Source organism: Lactuca sativa, chromosome 2 (genome assembly GCF_002870075.4).
Source record: "Lactuca sativa cultivar Salinas chromosome 2, Lsat_Salinas_v11, whole genome shotgun sequence".
Classification (NCBI taxonomy): Eukaryota; Viridiplantae; Streptophyta; class Magnoliopsida; order Asterales; family Asteraceae; genus Lactuca; species Lactuca sativa.
Window position 1 is genome coordinate 92,399,459 of NC_056624.2, and position 14,054 is coordinate 92,413,512.

Consider the following 14,054-nt stretch of genomic DNA (forward strand, 5'->3'; position numbering starts at 1 on the left):
TCAGCAAATTTTGATGAGCATTGTTTAATTCTTGAGTTCCATAATAGAGGTAGTCCTCGAAATTTAGCAAAGATTTGATGATCATTTCTTTATGCTTGTGTTCCACAATAGATGTCTATGCACTTTAAACAAAGCTTTGATGAGTGTTGTTTCATTCTTGAGTTCCACAATAGAAGTGTATGAAATTTACGCAAAGCTTTGATGAGCATTGTTTCATTCTTGCGTTCCACATTAGAAGTCTATGCAATTAAGCAATGTTTTGATGAGCATTGTTTAATTCTTGAGTTCCATAACCGAAGTAGTCTTCGCAGTTTTGCAAAGCTTTGATGAGCACTGTTTAATTCTTGAGTTCCACAGTAGAAGTCTATGCAATTTAAGCAATGCTGTGATGAGCATTGTTTCATTCTCGAGTTCCACATTAGAAGTCTATGCAATTTAGCAAAGCTTTGATGAGCATTGTTTAGTTCTTGAGTTCCACAATACAAGTAGTCTTCGCAATTTAGCAATGTTTTGATGAGCATTTCTTTACTCTTGAGTTCCAGAATATAAGTCTACTCAATTTAAGCAAAGCTTTGACGAGCATTGTTTGATTTTTGAATTCCACAATATAAGTCTATGCAATTTAAGCAACGCATTGATGAGCATAGTTTAATTCTTCAGTTCCACGATAGATGTAGTCTTTGCAATTTAGCAAAGCTTTGATGAGAATTGTTTAAGTCTTGAGTTCCACAATAAAGGTGTATGCAATTTATGCAAAGCTTTGATGAGCATTGTTTCATTCTTGAGTTCCACATTAGAAGTCTATGCAATTTTGCAAAGCTTTGATATGCATTGTTTATTAAGTTCCACAATAGAAGTAGTCTTCAAAATTTAGCAAAGCTTTGATGAGCATTTATTAATTCTTGAGTTCCTCAATAGAAGTCTATGCAGTTTAAGCAATGCTTGGATGAGCGTTGTTTCATTCTTGAGTTCCACATTTTTAAGACTGTTCAATTTAGCAAATCTTTGATGAGCATCGTTTCATACTTGAGTTTCACAAAAGAAGTCTATGCAATTTAAGCAAAGCTTTGATGCGCATTGTTTGATTCTTGAGTTCCATAATAGAATTATATGCAATTTAGCAAAGCTTTCATGAGCATTGTTACATTATTGGGTTCCACATGAGATGTCTATGCAATTTAGCAAAGCATTGATTAGTATTGTTTATTTCTTGAGTTCAACAATAGAAGTATTCTTTGCATTTTAAACAAAGCTTGGATGAGCATTGTTTCATTCTTGAGTTCCACATTAGAAGTCTATGCAATTAAAGCATAGTTTTGATGAGCATTGTTTAATTCTTGAGTTCTACAATAAAAGTAGTCCTCGCAATTTAGCAAAGCTTTGATGAGCATTTCTTTATGCTTGAGCTCCACAATACATGTCTATGCACTTTAAGCAAAGATTTGACGAGCATTGTTTCATTCTTGAGTTCCACATTATAAGTCTATGCAATTTAGCAAAGCTTTGATGAGCTTTGTTTAATTCTTGAGTTCCACAATAGCAGTAGTCTTCGCAATTTAGAAAAGCTTTTAATGAGCATTGTTTAATTCTTTAGTTCCTCAACAGAAGTCTATGAAATTTAAGCAATGCTTTGGAGCATTGTTTCATTCTTGAGTTCCACATTAGAAGTCTATGCAATTTAGTAAAGCTTTGTTGAGCATTGTTTAATTCTTGAGTTCCACAATAGAAGTAGTCTTTGTAATTTAGCAAAGCTTTGATGAGCATTTCTTTATTCTTGAGTTCCACAATAGATGTCTATGCAGTTTAAGCAAAGATTTGACGAGAATTCTTTCATTCATGAGTTCCACATTAGAAGTCTACGCAATTTAGCAAAGCTTTGATGAGCATCGTTTCATTCTTGAGTTCCACAATAGAATTCTATGCAATTTAGCAAAGCTTTCATGAGCATTGTTTCAATTTTGGGTTCCACATTAGATATCTATGCAATTTAGTAAAGCATTGATCAGCATTGTTTAGTTCTTGAGTTCCACAATAGAAGTAGTCTTTGAATTTTAGCAAAGCTTTAATGAACATTGTTTAATTCTTGAGTTCCACAATAGAAGTTTATGCAATTTAAATATAGCTTTGATGAGCATTGTTTCATTCTTGAGTTTCATATTAGAAGTCTATGCAATTTCGCAAAGCTTTAATGAGCATTGTTTAGTTCTTGAGTTTCATAATTGATGTGATCTCACCCGAAAACTAGGTTTGAACACACTGTGCCCGATCGTTCTATTGGTTGTTGTAATGTGATGGTGGAAACCGCGACCCATTGCCTATAAAGAGACAAGAACCTTGGTATAGAAACGCCACAACCAACCCACCAAGTTGATTGATAAGTTTTGAACGCCACAAGTTACATAACTTGATAAGTTCCTAAAGTTCCAAAAAGAACGACAAAGAGTATAAAACTCACATTGTTTTTATTCCAAACTTGATTGATTAAAATGAGAACATAAGCAACCTATTTATATGCGATTTGGAGACACCTCAAAAGTCATGAATTAAAGATGCAACTTTAATTCAATCAACTTTAAGGCATTAAATTCCATGACTTAAAACTATGAATCTAGACATACTTATGAGCAGGGTTCAAGTAACATATGACTCTTACAACTCCTACTAACTTATTTAGGAGAATAAAAACGAAAATTACATAATTAAATTATAAAAATTCGAAATGGGCTTGTTAATGGCTCTTATTGGGTCTTGTAAATCTTTCTTGGACTTATGGTAATCCAACCTTAATCGGGTCAAATGGGTCTTCATGCACTTTCTTGAGTACAAACTTCTCTAATCAGCCCGTTTAAAGCCTTATTGAATGCTTTATAGCTCGTGCCTTTGCAAGTGAACTATTTTTGAGCGAAACACATGAGTGAGTGTTGGGAGGAAGTAAATTATTATTATTATTATTATTATTATTATTTTTGGCAGAAATATAAGATGGGTGATCAAAACCCCCCACCAAACCTTCAAGTTCAAGCTATGATGGATGAGATGCGAGGTTTGATGACAAATGAATTTAACCAAGTACATGAAAGAATGGACCGAATGGAGGCACAAGTACAAAGAACTCGATCTCGAGCATCATCACAGTTTTCTAACGGGGAAGAGGAGGATGATGGTTGGGAACCTGAAAGGCGACCAAATAGAAGGAGGTCACGAAGAGATGACAATTTAAGTTCTATTAAAATGAAAGTTCCTTCTTTCAAAGGCAAATCAGACCCGGACGCGTACATTGAATGGGAGACAAAAATGGAGTTCATATTTGATTGTCATGAATATTCCAACCGTAAGAAGGTAAAACTAGTCGTAGTTGAGTTTTCTGATTATGCACTAACATGGTGGGATCAACTTCTAATCACTAGACGGAGAAATGGAGAAAGGCCTATTGAGACATGGGATGAAATGAAGAGTGTCATGCGAAGACGGTTTGTGCCAAGTCATTACTTTCGTGATCTCCACAATAAACTTCAAAGCTTAAAACAAGGCAGCAAGTGTGTTGATGATTACTTCAAAGAAATGGAGGTTATGATGGTTCGTGCCAATATTGAGGAGGATCCTGAGGCAACCATGGCCAGATTCTTAAATGGCTTAAATCTTGAAATTCGTGATCGCGTTGAGATGCAACATTATGTTGAAATTGAAGACATGGTCCATTTGGCTGTTAAAATTGAAAAACAATTAAAAAGAGGTGGCGGGTCTCGAAATAACACTTGGAAGGCTAGTACTTCAAAAAATCAGAAAATACACCTACTTCTTCTTCTAATTCCAAATCTGATCCTAAAACAACAAACTCTTCAAAAGGAAAAACTGATTCTTCTACTTTTAGGAATCGTGACATAAAGTGTTTCAAGTGTCAAGGAAGGGGTCATATTGCAAGTCAATGTCCAAATAAGCTTACCATGGTGGTTAGAGAAAATGGCAAGATCGAAACGGATGAATCAGATTCTATAGTTTCACCGGAAGATTGTAGTGATGATGAAGAGGTGGCTGTTCAAGGTGATTTGTTGGTTGCAAGACGAGCTCTAAACATTCAATCCAAGGAGGGAGACGATGCCCAAAGGGAGAATATATTTCATACTCGTTGCTATGTTCATGGCAAGGTATGTAGTGTTATAATTGATGGTGGGAGTTGTACTAACGTTGCAAGTACTTCCATGGTTGAAAAGTTAGGTATACCCACGATGAAGCATCAAAAACCATACAAACTTCAATGGCTCAATGATAGTGGTGAGGTGCGAGTTACAAAACAGGTGATGGTTTCATTTCGGATTGGAAGATATGAAGACGAGGTGTTGTGTGATGTTGTTCCTATGCAAGCCACTCACTTGCTGCTAGGTAGACCATGGCAATATGATAGACACGTAAGTCACGACGGTTTCACTAACAAATACACTTTTGTTTACAAAACAAAACCGGTAACTCTTGTACCAATGTCACCAATTCAAGTTTACCAAGATCAAGTAAAACTTCAACAAGATGCGAAAAAAGAGAGCGAAGGAAAAAAAGAGAGTGAGAAAAAAAAAGATGATGAACAAAAAAAAAAATGAGTGAGAAAACAGAAGAAAATGAACAAAAAAAAAGAAAGTGAACAAAAAAAAGAGAGTGAAAAAAACAAAGAAAACATGAAAACAAGAGGGAAAGAAAAAAAGGAAAATAAATATATTGCACTGGCAAAAAAAAGTGAGATAAAAGAAGCTTTTAAATCAGAAATGCATTTTGTGCTTCTTTTGTTCAAAGAAGCTCCAATAGCCACTAACATTTCAGCCGGAACTCTTCCGAGCGATGTTACCACTCTCTTGCAGGAATTTGGAGACTTGTTTGCTGAAGATGTTCCAAATGGATTGCCACCAATTCGTGGGATTGAACACCAAATTGACTTTATGCCTGGGGCGTCTATTCCCAACAAACCAGCCTATAGAACAAGCCCTGAAGAAACCAAGGAGCTACAAAGGCAAGTTGAAGAGTTACTTGCAAAGGGATTGGTTCAAGAAAGTATGAGCCCTTGTGTCGTTCCAGTCTTGTTGGTGCCAAAGAAGGATGGTTCTTGGAGAATGTGCGTAGATTGTCGTGCCATCAACAATATTACGGTAAAGTATCGTCATCCCATTCCCCGACTCGATGATATGCTTGATGAGTTGTATGGAGCAAAACTTTTTTCCAAAATTGATTTAAAAAGCGGGTATCACCAAATTCGCATGAAAGATGGTGATGAGTGGAAAACAGCTTTTAAAACAAAACATGGTTTATATGAATGGTTAGTAATGCCTTTTGGCCTAACTAATGCTCCTAGTACCTTCATGAGATTAATGAAACCATGTTTTGCGTGAATATATTGGCAAATTTGTGGTTGTTTACTTCGATGATATTTTGATTTATTCAAAGTGTCCAAAAGATCACCTTGAGCATCTGACATGTGTTTTGAGTGTGCTTAGGAAAGAAAGGCTATATGCTAACTTGAAGAAGTGTACCTTTTGTACTGACCAAGTTGTTTTCCTTGGGTATGTGGTGAGCTCCCAAGGAGTGGCTGTTGATGAAGAAAAGGTAAAAGTCATCCAAGATTGGCCAACTCCAAAGACTATAAGTGAAGTTAGAAGTTTTCATGGCCTGGCAAGTTTTTATCGCCGGTTTGTCAAACATTTTAGCACTTTAGCATCACCACTTACAGAAATCATCAAAAAGAATGTTGGGTTTAAATGGGGCAAAGAACAAGAGCATGCTTTTCAACAACTCAAGTTTCACTTAACTCATGCTCCTTTGTTGTCTTTGCCTAATTTTGACAAAACATTTGAAATTGAATGTGATGCATCAGGAATTGGAATTGGTGCTGTTTTGATGCAAGAGGGTAAACCTTTGGCATATTTCAGTGAAAAATTAAGTGGGGCAACTTTAAATTACCCAACTTATGACAAAGAGCTTTATTCTTTGGTCCGAGCATTGAAAACATGGCAACATTATCTGTGGGCTAAAGAATTTGTAATTCATTCAGATCATGAGTCCTTAAAGTTTCTAAAAGGACAACACAAATTAAACAAAAGACATGCTAGGTGGATGGAGTTCATTGAGACATTTCCTTATGTCATCCGATACAAGAAAGGTAAGGAAAATGTTGTGGCTGATGCTTTGTCACGTAGACACTCTCTACTTTCTTCTCTAGATTTCAAAATTCTAGGATTTGAACAAATCAAGGAATTATACCACAATGACGTTGATTTTGGGCAGATTTACCAAGCTTGTGAACAATGCTCTTTTGAAAAGTTTTTCTTACATAATGGTTTTTTGTTCAAAGAATCAAGACTTTGCATTCCTAAATCTTCCTTGCGTGAGCTTTTAGTTAGAGAAGCACATAGTGGAGGCCTTATGGGACATTTTGGGATCGCAAAAACATTATCTACTTTGCAGGAACATTTCTTTTGGCCAAAAATGAAGGTGGATGTTGGAAGAATTTGCAATAATTGTATTGTGTGCAAGCAAGCCAAATCCAAGGTTCAACATCATGGTTTATATACTCCACTTCCAATACCATGTGAACCATGGGTTGATATTTCAATGGACTTCGTGTTGGGTCTACCAAGATCCAAAAGTGGAAAGGACTCTATTTTTGTGATTGTTGATAGGTTTTCTAAAATGGCTCATTTTATTGCGTGCAATAAAACTAATGATGCATCTCACATTGCTGATTTGTTTTTTAGAGAAATTGTCAGGTTGCATGGAATGCCAAAAACCATTGTCTCAGATCGGGATTCTAAGTTTTTGAGTTATTTTTGGAAAACTTTATGGGCAAAATTAGGGACAAAACTCTTGTTTTCAACAACTTGCCACCCACAAACGGATGGTCAAACAGAAATGGTGAATAGGACCTTGTCCACCTTGTTGAGGGCTTTAATAAAGAAGAACATCAAAACATGGGAGGATTGTTTGCCACATGTTGAGTTTGCATACAATCGTGCCACTCATTCTGCTACAAAAATGTCACCATTTGAAATTGTATACGGTTTTAATCCTTTAACTCCTTTGGATTTATCACCTTTGCCTTTTTCTGAGCAGGTTAACTTAGATGGAAACAAAAAGGCTGAATTTGTGAAACAGATACATGAGAAAGCAAGACTAAATATAGAAAGAAGAACGGAGCAATATTCAAAACAAGCGAATAAAGGGCGACGCAAGATGATTTTTGAACCGGGTGATTGGGTTTGGTTACATATGAGAAAAGAACGATTTCCAGCCCAACGACGTTCAAAATTGCTTCCAAGAGGGGACGGTCCTTTCCAAGTTTTAGAGCGTATCAATGACAATGCATACAAATTGGACCTGCCGGGTGAGTATAATGTTAGTGCAACTTTCAATGTAACTGATCTAGCTCCTTTTGATGTAGGTTCTGATTTGAGGACAAATCCTTTTCAAGAGGAGGGGAATGATGCAAACCCACAGCTATCAACAAAGGATCCAAATCAAATGCCAGATGGACCAGTTACGAGGGCACGAGCTAAAACATTCAAAGAGGCTTTAAATGGATTGGTTAGAGAAGTTTGTACTCAAGAAAGTGTATGGAGACCCATTGGACCCAATCAAAGTTGGATTACCATAATTCAAGTCCAAGAGTGATTTACAAGATACAATAAGAGCCTTTATAAGCCCATTTCGTTTTTTTTCTATATTTTTATGTAATTTTCGTTTTTATATATCCTAAATAAGTGTTGGGGAGATAAAAGGGTCTTAGGTTACATGAAGCTTGTGATAAACCATGTCTAGGTTCATAGTTTTAAACTTGGGGGTTAAATGCCTTAAATTAAAGACACTTCTTTAATTCATGGCTCTTTAGGTGCTCTTCCCACACTATAAAAACGTGGTATTTGTATCCATTTGAAATCAATCAAGTTTTGAATACAATTTGTGAGTTTTTAACTCTTTTTTCGTTCTTTGTGAACTTTAGAACTTATCAGGTTTTCATAGCTTGTGGCGTTCAAACTTATCAATCAATTTGGTGGGTTGATTGCGAAAAATAGGTTTGAACACACTTTGCCCGATCGTTCTATTGGTTGTTGTAATGTGATGGTGGAAACCGCGACCCATTGCCTATAAAGAGACAAGAACCTTGGTATAGAAACGCCACAACCAACCCACCAAGTTGATTGATAAGTTTTGAACGCCACAAGTTACATAACTTGATAAGTTCCTAAAGTTCCAAAAAGAACGACAAAGAGTATAAAACTCACATTGTTTTTATTCCAAACTTGATTGATTAAAATGAGAACATAAGCAACCTATTTATATGCGATTTGGAGACACCTCAAAAGTCATGAATTAAAGATGCAACTTTAATTCAATCAACTTTAAGGCATTAAATTCCATGACTTAAAACTATGAATCTAGACATACTTATGAGCAGGGTTCAAGTAACATATGACTCTTACAACTCCTACTAACTTATTTAGGAGAATAAAAACGAAAATTACATAATTAAATTATAAAAATTCGAAATGGACTTGTTAATGGCTCTTATTGGGTCTTGTAAATCTTTCTTGGACTTGAATTATGGTAATCCAACCATAATCGGGTCAAATGGGTCTTCATGCACTTTCTTGAGTACAAACTTCTCTAATCAGCCCGTTTAAAGCCTTATTGAATGCTTTATAGCTCGTGCCTTTGCAAGTTGTCCATTTTCACAATGTTATTAGATGAATCATATCATTCCCCTTTCCTTGAAGATGATTCGACCTCGAATCTAAATAATGTTGAGCATTTTGTTTGTACTCGAATCATCTCATATCATTCTCCTTTTTTTCAAGATGGTTCATCATGCAAAAAAAAAAGTTGTACTTGGAATTTTATTCTTTCTCTCTTTTTTTTTCATTTTCCCTTTCTTTCTTTTTTTCTTTTCTCTTCATCTTCTTTCTTCACATTTTTTTCTTTTCTTTTTCATTCTATTTTTTCCGAACATTCTTTTTCATCGATTTTTCTTTTCAACAAATACAAGAAAAAAAATAAGAAAACTTGAACCAAAACCCAATAATAAGAACCACACCAACTTGTGATATGACCCACTATTAATACTTGTATCTTGATTCAATAAAAAGAAATATAGACGAGGAGAGGAAAACTTAGAGATTCAATAAACACTAGTAAGAACCATGCCAACCTGTGACAAGACCCATTACCAATACGTGTATCTTGAATTCCATGTAATCGAGAATAAGAAAGATAAAAAAAACAAAAAAAAAGGATATGCAAACCAATAGATCTGGCTCTGATACCAAATGATGTGATCTCACCCAAAATTGAGGTTTGAACACGTTTCGCCCGATCGTTCTTTTGGTTACAGAATTGTAAAACAAAGGTGGAAACCGCGACCCGTTGTCTATAAAGAGACAAGAACCTTGGTATAAAACGCCACAATCAACCCACCAAATTGATTGATAAGTTTGAACGCCACAAGCTATGAAAACCTGATAAGTTCTAAAGTTCACAAAGAACGAAAAAAGAGTTAAAAACTCACAAATTGTATTCAAAACTTGATTGATTTCAAATGGATACAAATACCATGTTTTTATAGTGTGGGAAGAGCACCTAAAGAGCCATGAATTAAAGAAGTGTCTTTAATTTAAGGCATTTAACCCCCAAGTTTAAAACTATGAACCTAGACATGGTTTATCACAAGGTTCATGTAACCTAAGACCCTTTTATCTCCCCAACACTTATTTAGGATATATAAAAACGAAAATTACATAAAAATATAGAAAAAAAATGAAATGGGCTTATAAAGGCTCTTATTGTATCTTGTAAATCACTCTTGGACTTGAATTATGGTAATCCAACTTTGATTGGGTCCAATGGGTCTCCATACACTTTCTTGAGTACAAACTTCTCTAACCAATCCATTTAAAGCCTCTTTGAATGTTTTAGCTCGTGCCCTCGTAACTGGTCCATCTGGCATTTGATTTGGATCCTTTGTTGACAGCTGTGGGTTTGCATCAATAATAGAATTAGAATTCGCAATTAAGCAAAGCTTTGACGAACATTATTTGATTTTTTAGTTCCACAATATAAGTCTATGCAATTTAGTCAAAGCATTGATAACCATTGTTTAATTCTTGAGTTCCACAATAGCAGCAGTGTTTGCAATTTAGCAAAGCTTTGATGAGAATTGTATAAGTCTTGAGTTCCACAATAGATGTGTATGCAATTTATGCAAAGGTTTGATGAGCATTGTTTCATTCTTGACTTCCACATTAGAAGTCTATGCAATTTAGCAAAGATTTAATAAGCGTTGTTTAATTCTTGAGTTCCACAATAGAAGTAGTCTTCGCAATTTAGCAAAGCTTTGATGAGCATTGTTTAATTCTTGAGTTCCTCAATAGAAGTCTACGTAATTTAAGCAATGCTTTGATGAGCATTGTTTCATTCTTCGGTTCCACATTAGAAGTCTATGCAATTTAGCAAAGCTTTGATGAGCATTGTTTAATTCTTGAGTTCCACAATAGAAGTAGTCTTCGCAATTTAGCAATTTTTTTATGAGAATTGTTTAAGTTTTGAGTTCCACAATAGAAGTGTATGTAATTTATGCAAAGCTTTGACGAGCATTGTTTCATTCTTGAGTTCCACATTAGAAGTCTATGCAATTTAGCAAAGCTTCTATATGCATTGTTTATTGAGTTCCATAAAAGAAGTAGTGTTCGCAATTTAGCAAATCTTTGATGAGCATTGTTTAATTCTTTAGTTCTACATTAAAAGTCTATGAAATTTAGTTCAATAAGCATTGTTTAATTCTTGAGTACGTTAATAAAAGTGGTCTTCGAAATTTAGTAAATATTTGAAGAACATTGTTTAGTTCTTGATGTGACAACCCAAGTTGTTCCGTTACGTTTTCCTCGTTACCGTTAACGGAATATTCCAGTTTATAAAAGTTCCATTAATTAGAGGTCGTCAATTCAATAAACATTCCATTTGTTTGCCCCTTTTATGCCGTTAAGTCGTGGTAAAAGAAAATAAAAGCACTTAACACACATATCCATTTATTTGGAAAATGTTGAGTTTTAATATTACGACCACTAAATCGGGTGCGACCTAAAGCCCCGTTTAACGGCAGTATCGGGTAGAATTCCACTGAGCCCCGACTCGGAAACCTATATAAAGGTGAGTGGAGTCCATTGGAGACTTTTTACAGTCTCTCTCTATACTCTCTCTCTAGACCCGTTTTCGCCCCAAATCCGCAACCAAACGCTTCCAAATTGTAAGTCCGTTTACCCTAGCTTATTCTAAACATATTGATTCATGTTTATAGCCCAAAATTCGGACTTAGAAGCTGTTAGAATGGAGTTTACGGCCTAAGCTCCTTCTTAGGCCGTAAACCCCTTAAACAAGGCCAAAAGACCCCAAACTTGTCCCTATAGGCTTGGAAATAAATTAAGGGAATTGCCTAGGAGTGTTTAAACATCAAAACACAATGATTTAGGGCATAAATGAGAGTTTACGGCCCAAGCACATGCTTAGGCCGTAAACCCCTCAAAACCTTGTCAAAATGCCCCAAAAACATTCCCAAATCACCCTTAGGCTTCATACATAATTTAGGGACTTAGTATTTTGGGTTTAGCACAATTAAACACAATGAAATGAAAGGGAAAAAGGAGTTTACGGCCCAGGTGTATACCAAGGCCGTAAACACCCCTAAATGTGCCAAAAGTGTGGTTTTTGCCCCCCAAATGGCCTTAGACATTTGCCATAAAATACTAGGATTGAAACAAGGGCTTAAACACAAGAAATGGAGGGATAAAAAGGAGTTTACGGCCCAAGCAAGTGTCTAGGCCGTAAACTCCCCAAAACACATCCAAATGATGGTTTTAATCCCCCAAAATGGCATCACACTCCATTAGAAATTGCTAGAAAGGTAATAGGGGCTTAAAACTTCACTTAACTCAAAGAATGAGAGTTTACGGCCGTAAACTCCCATAGGAGTGTCCCTAGGCCGTAAACTCCTATAAGGTGCCCTTAGAAGCCTTAAACCCACTCATGCCTTTTTAGAAAAGTACTTAGAATAATCCCATGAACAAGCTAGAAGCCTTAAAACACCATAGAACCCATCACCATGAGTTTACGGCCGTAAACTCATGGTGAGTAGTCCCTAGGCCGTAAACTATGTGATAAGGGTTTACTCTTGGAGAGTAAACTCCATTCCTAAGCCATATGCACCTTTAGACGTTACCCGGGTCACCCAAACACTTAACCAAAGTGTTTTCCGCTCCTGTGAGCACGTATATTTGTTTAAATTAGTATTAATCTACTAATTGTATGTGAACATATGTTATCATATGTTAAATAGGTCATTGTGTGTGTTCGAGTCCTTGCGTGACACCGAGCGCCCAGACGACACCTTCATCGGACCTACTTACACCAAGTGAGTTCATACCCCTGAATGAACCTTTTAAATGTTTTTACATGTTTTATAGGGGGGGGGGAATACAAGTTAAACATGCCAGTTATCATATCAATCACATGTGATTGATAACCCGCATGCACAAGATTTTACCACTATATACTGTTTTACCGAGTAGGACACTATAATGGTTTTCAATTGTTTCAAAACTCTTACTTATACTGTTTTAACTAGATTCATTCTAAACTGATTTATGAAAGATTTTCTAAGGTTTTCAAACATATTTTACAAAAGAATACAATTTGTGATTTTCTCTGGACATAAAGGTTTTTCATCAAAGATTCCCTTTTTCGACATATACTTTACTTGTTAAATATTGCTGCTTCGCTTATACTTATTTTATACTCCTACTCTGTAATGCTTTCACTTATATTTGAAGTCACTTATACCTGATGGACGTTTATACTTATTCACACTCATACTTAGTGATGCGATTCTACTTCGCTTATACTTAATATCGACTATACTTCACTTATACTCGATACGCTCTTACTTCACTTATTGTCGTCTCTACTTCGGGATACGCTTATACTTGTTCGACACTCCTACTTCATTTGAGACCGATCCTACTTCACTTATTAGACACTCCTACTTCACAAGAATCACTTCTACTTGATACACACTCAGTCATAGTTAGATGTATGTCTGTGCTTGTATAGATGCATATAGATAATGATTGAAGGACTCAGGAAGGCTTGTCTGCCCTATTTCCTTTTCTTCGTTGAGATGTGGTCTGGTGGGATCGGATGTCCATCCGAAGGCCGTTTGATTCATTACTTATATATTATGTACACAAGCATAGACATACGGGTTTACTTCAGTCAATTCAGTTAAGAGTCTCTACCTCTAGTTCAACACTTACATTAGAAACCCACTAGTTGGAAGTCTCTACCCACTATTTGGGATGCATCTTCAGGACACGGCCTTCTCCGTCGTCTAGTTGGTAACCAGAGTCTCCTGTAGGGAGAGCGGACATTGTGTGTATAGATCTATACGGGATTGACAACCCCGCACCCAGACTGCTAGCTACAGTCCCAGCCTACCAAGCCAACGGGTGACAAATGTCACATTTTAGACGCTTGTAGAGCGTCTGTACTCTAGTCAGTATGGTTACGAGTATCCCGGGTTACCTTATAATTCATTGGCTTTAAGGTAACGGTATTTCGCCATCAATTTACACTGTATGCTGGTAACTCACTTTCAGAGTCATACTGTTTTGACCTTACAAGACATATCTTTCATTTGATGTTGTCTGGGGTCTGTATTCACTGTATTCACAGGATCCACTGTATTCATTGTATTCACTGTGTGTTTTAGACCTTGCTAGACGTATCTTTCATTTGATATTGTCTGCGGTCTGTATTCACCGTTTTAGACTCTACTAGTTGTACCTTTCATTTGGTACCTTCTGGGGTCTGTGTCTCCACTTGTTAGACTGAACCAGGCATGTCGTTGTTTTGATACTTTCCTGGAGTCTATGGTTCCTTGCCTTAGTCAGCAGTCCTCACTGTTGAGGCATATGATATTCCCTGATGTCGTTTGCTTTCCTCAATAATCAAATTCAGTATTTTGATAGTGACAG

The 14,054-nt window shown here is 36.2% G+C and overlaps 1 protein-coding gene across 1 annotated transcript; it reads left to right on the top strand.

Moving 5' to 3' along the window:
• Positions 1 to 2,982: 2,982 nt before the first annotated feature.
• On the top strand, positions 2,983 to 7,757 carry LOC128132351 (uncharacterized). The gene is made up of 6 exons (XM_052768873.1): positions 2,983 to 3,733; positions 3,784 to 4,406; positions 4,848 to 5,109; positions 5,531 to 6,176; positions 6,309 to 7,079; positions 7,233 to 7,757. Exons 1-6 carry the CDS (start codon positions 2,983 to 2,985, stop codon positions 7,645 to 7,647), a joined length of 3,468 nt encoding a protein of 1,155 aa, XP_052624833.1. The 3' UTR covers positions 7,648 to 7,757.
• The last annotated feature ends 6,297 nt before the right edge of the window (positions 7,758 to 14,054 follow it).

Excerpts from the sequence above, each read along its gene's own strand:
- LOC128132351 (XM_052768873.1), top strand. The coding sequence starts at position 2,983 with ATGGGTGATCAAAACCCCCCACCAAACCTTCAAGTTCAAGCTATGATG. Across the intron at positions 6,177-6,308 it reads GCTGATGCTTTGTCACGTAG|ACATAATGGTTTTTTGTTCA; the intron begins ACACTCTCTACT and ends AAAGTTTTTCTT. Across the intron at positions 7,080-7,232 it reads GATTTATCACCTTTGCCTTT|GGTTTGGTTACATATGAGAA; the intron begins TTCTGAGCAGGT and ends ACCGGGTGATTG.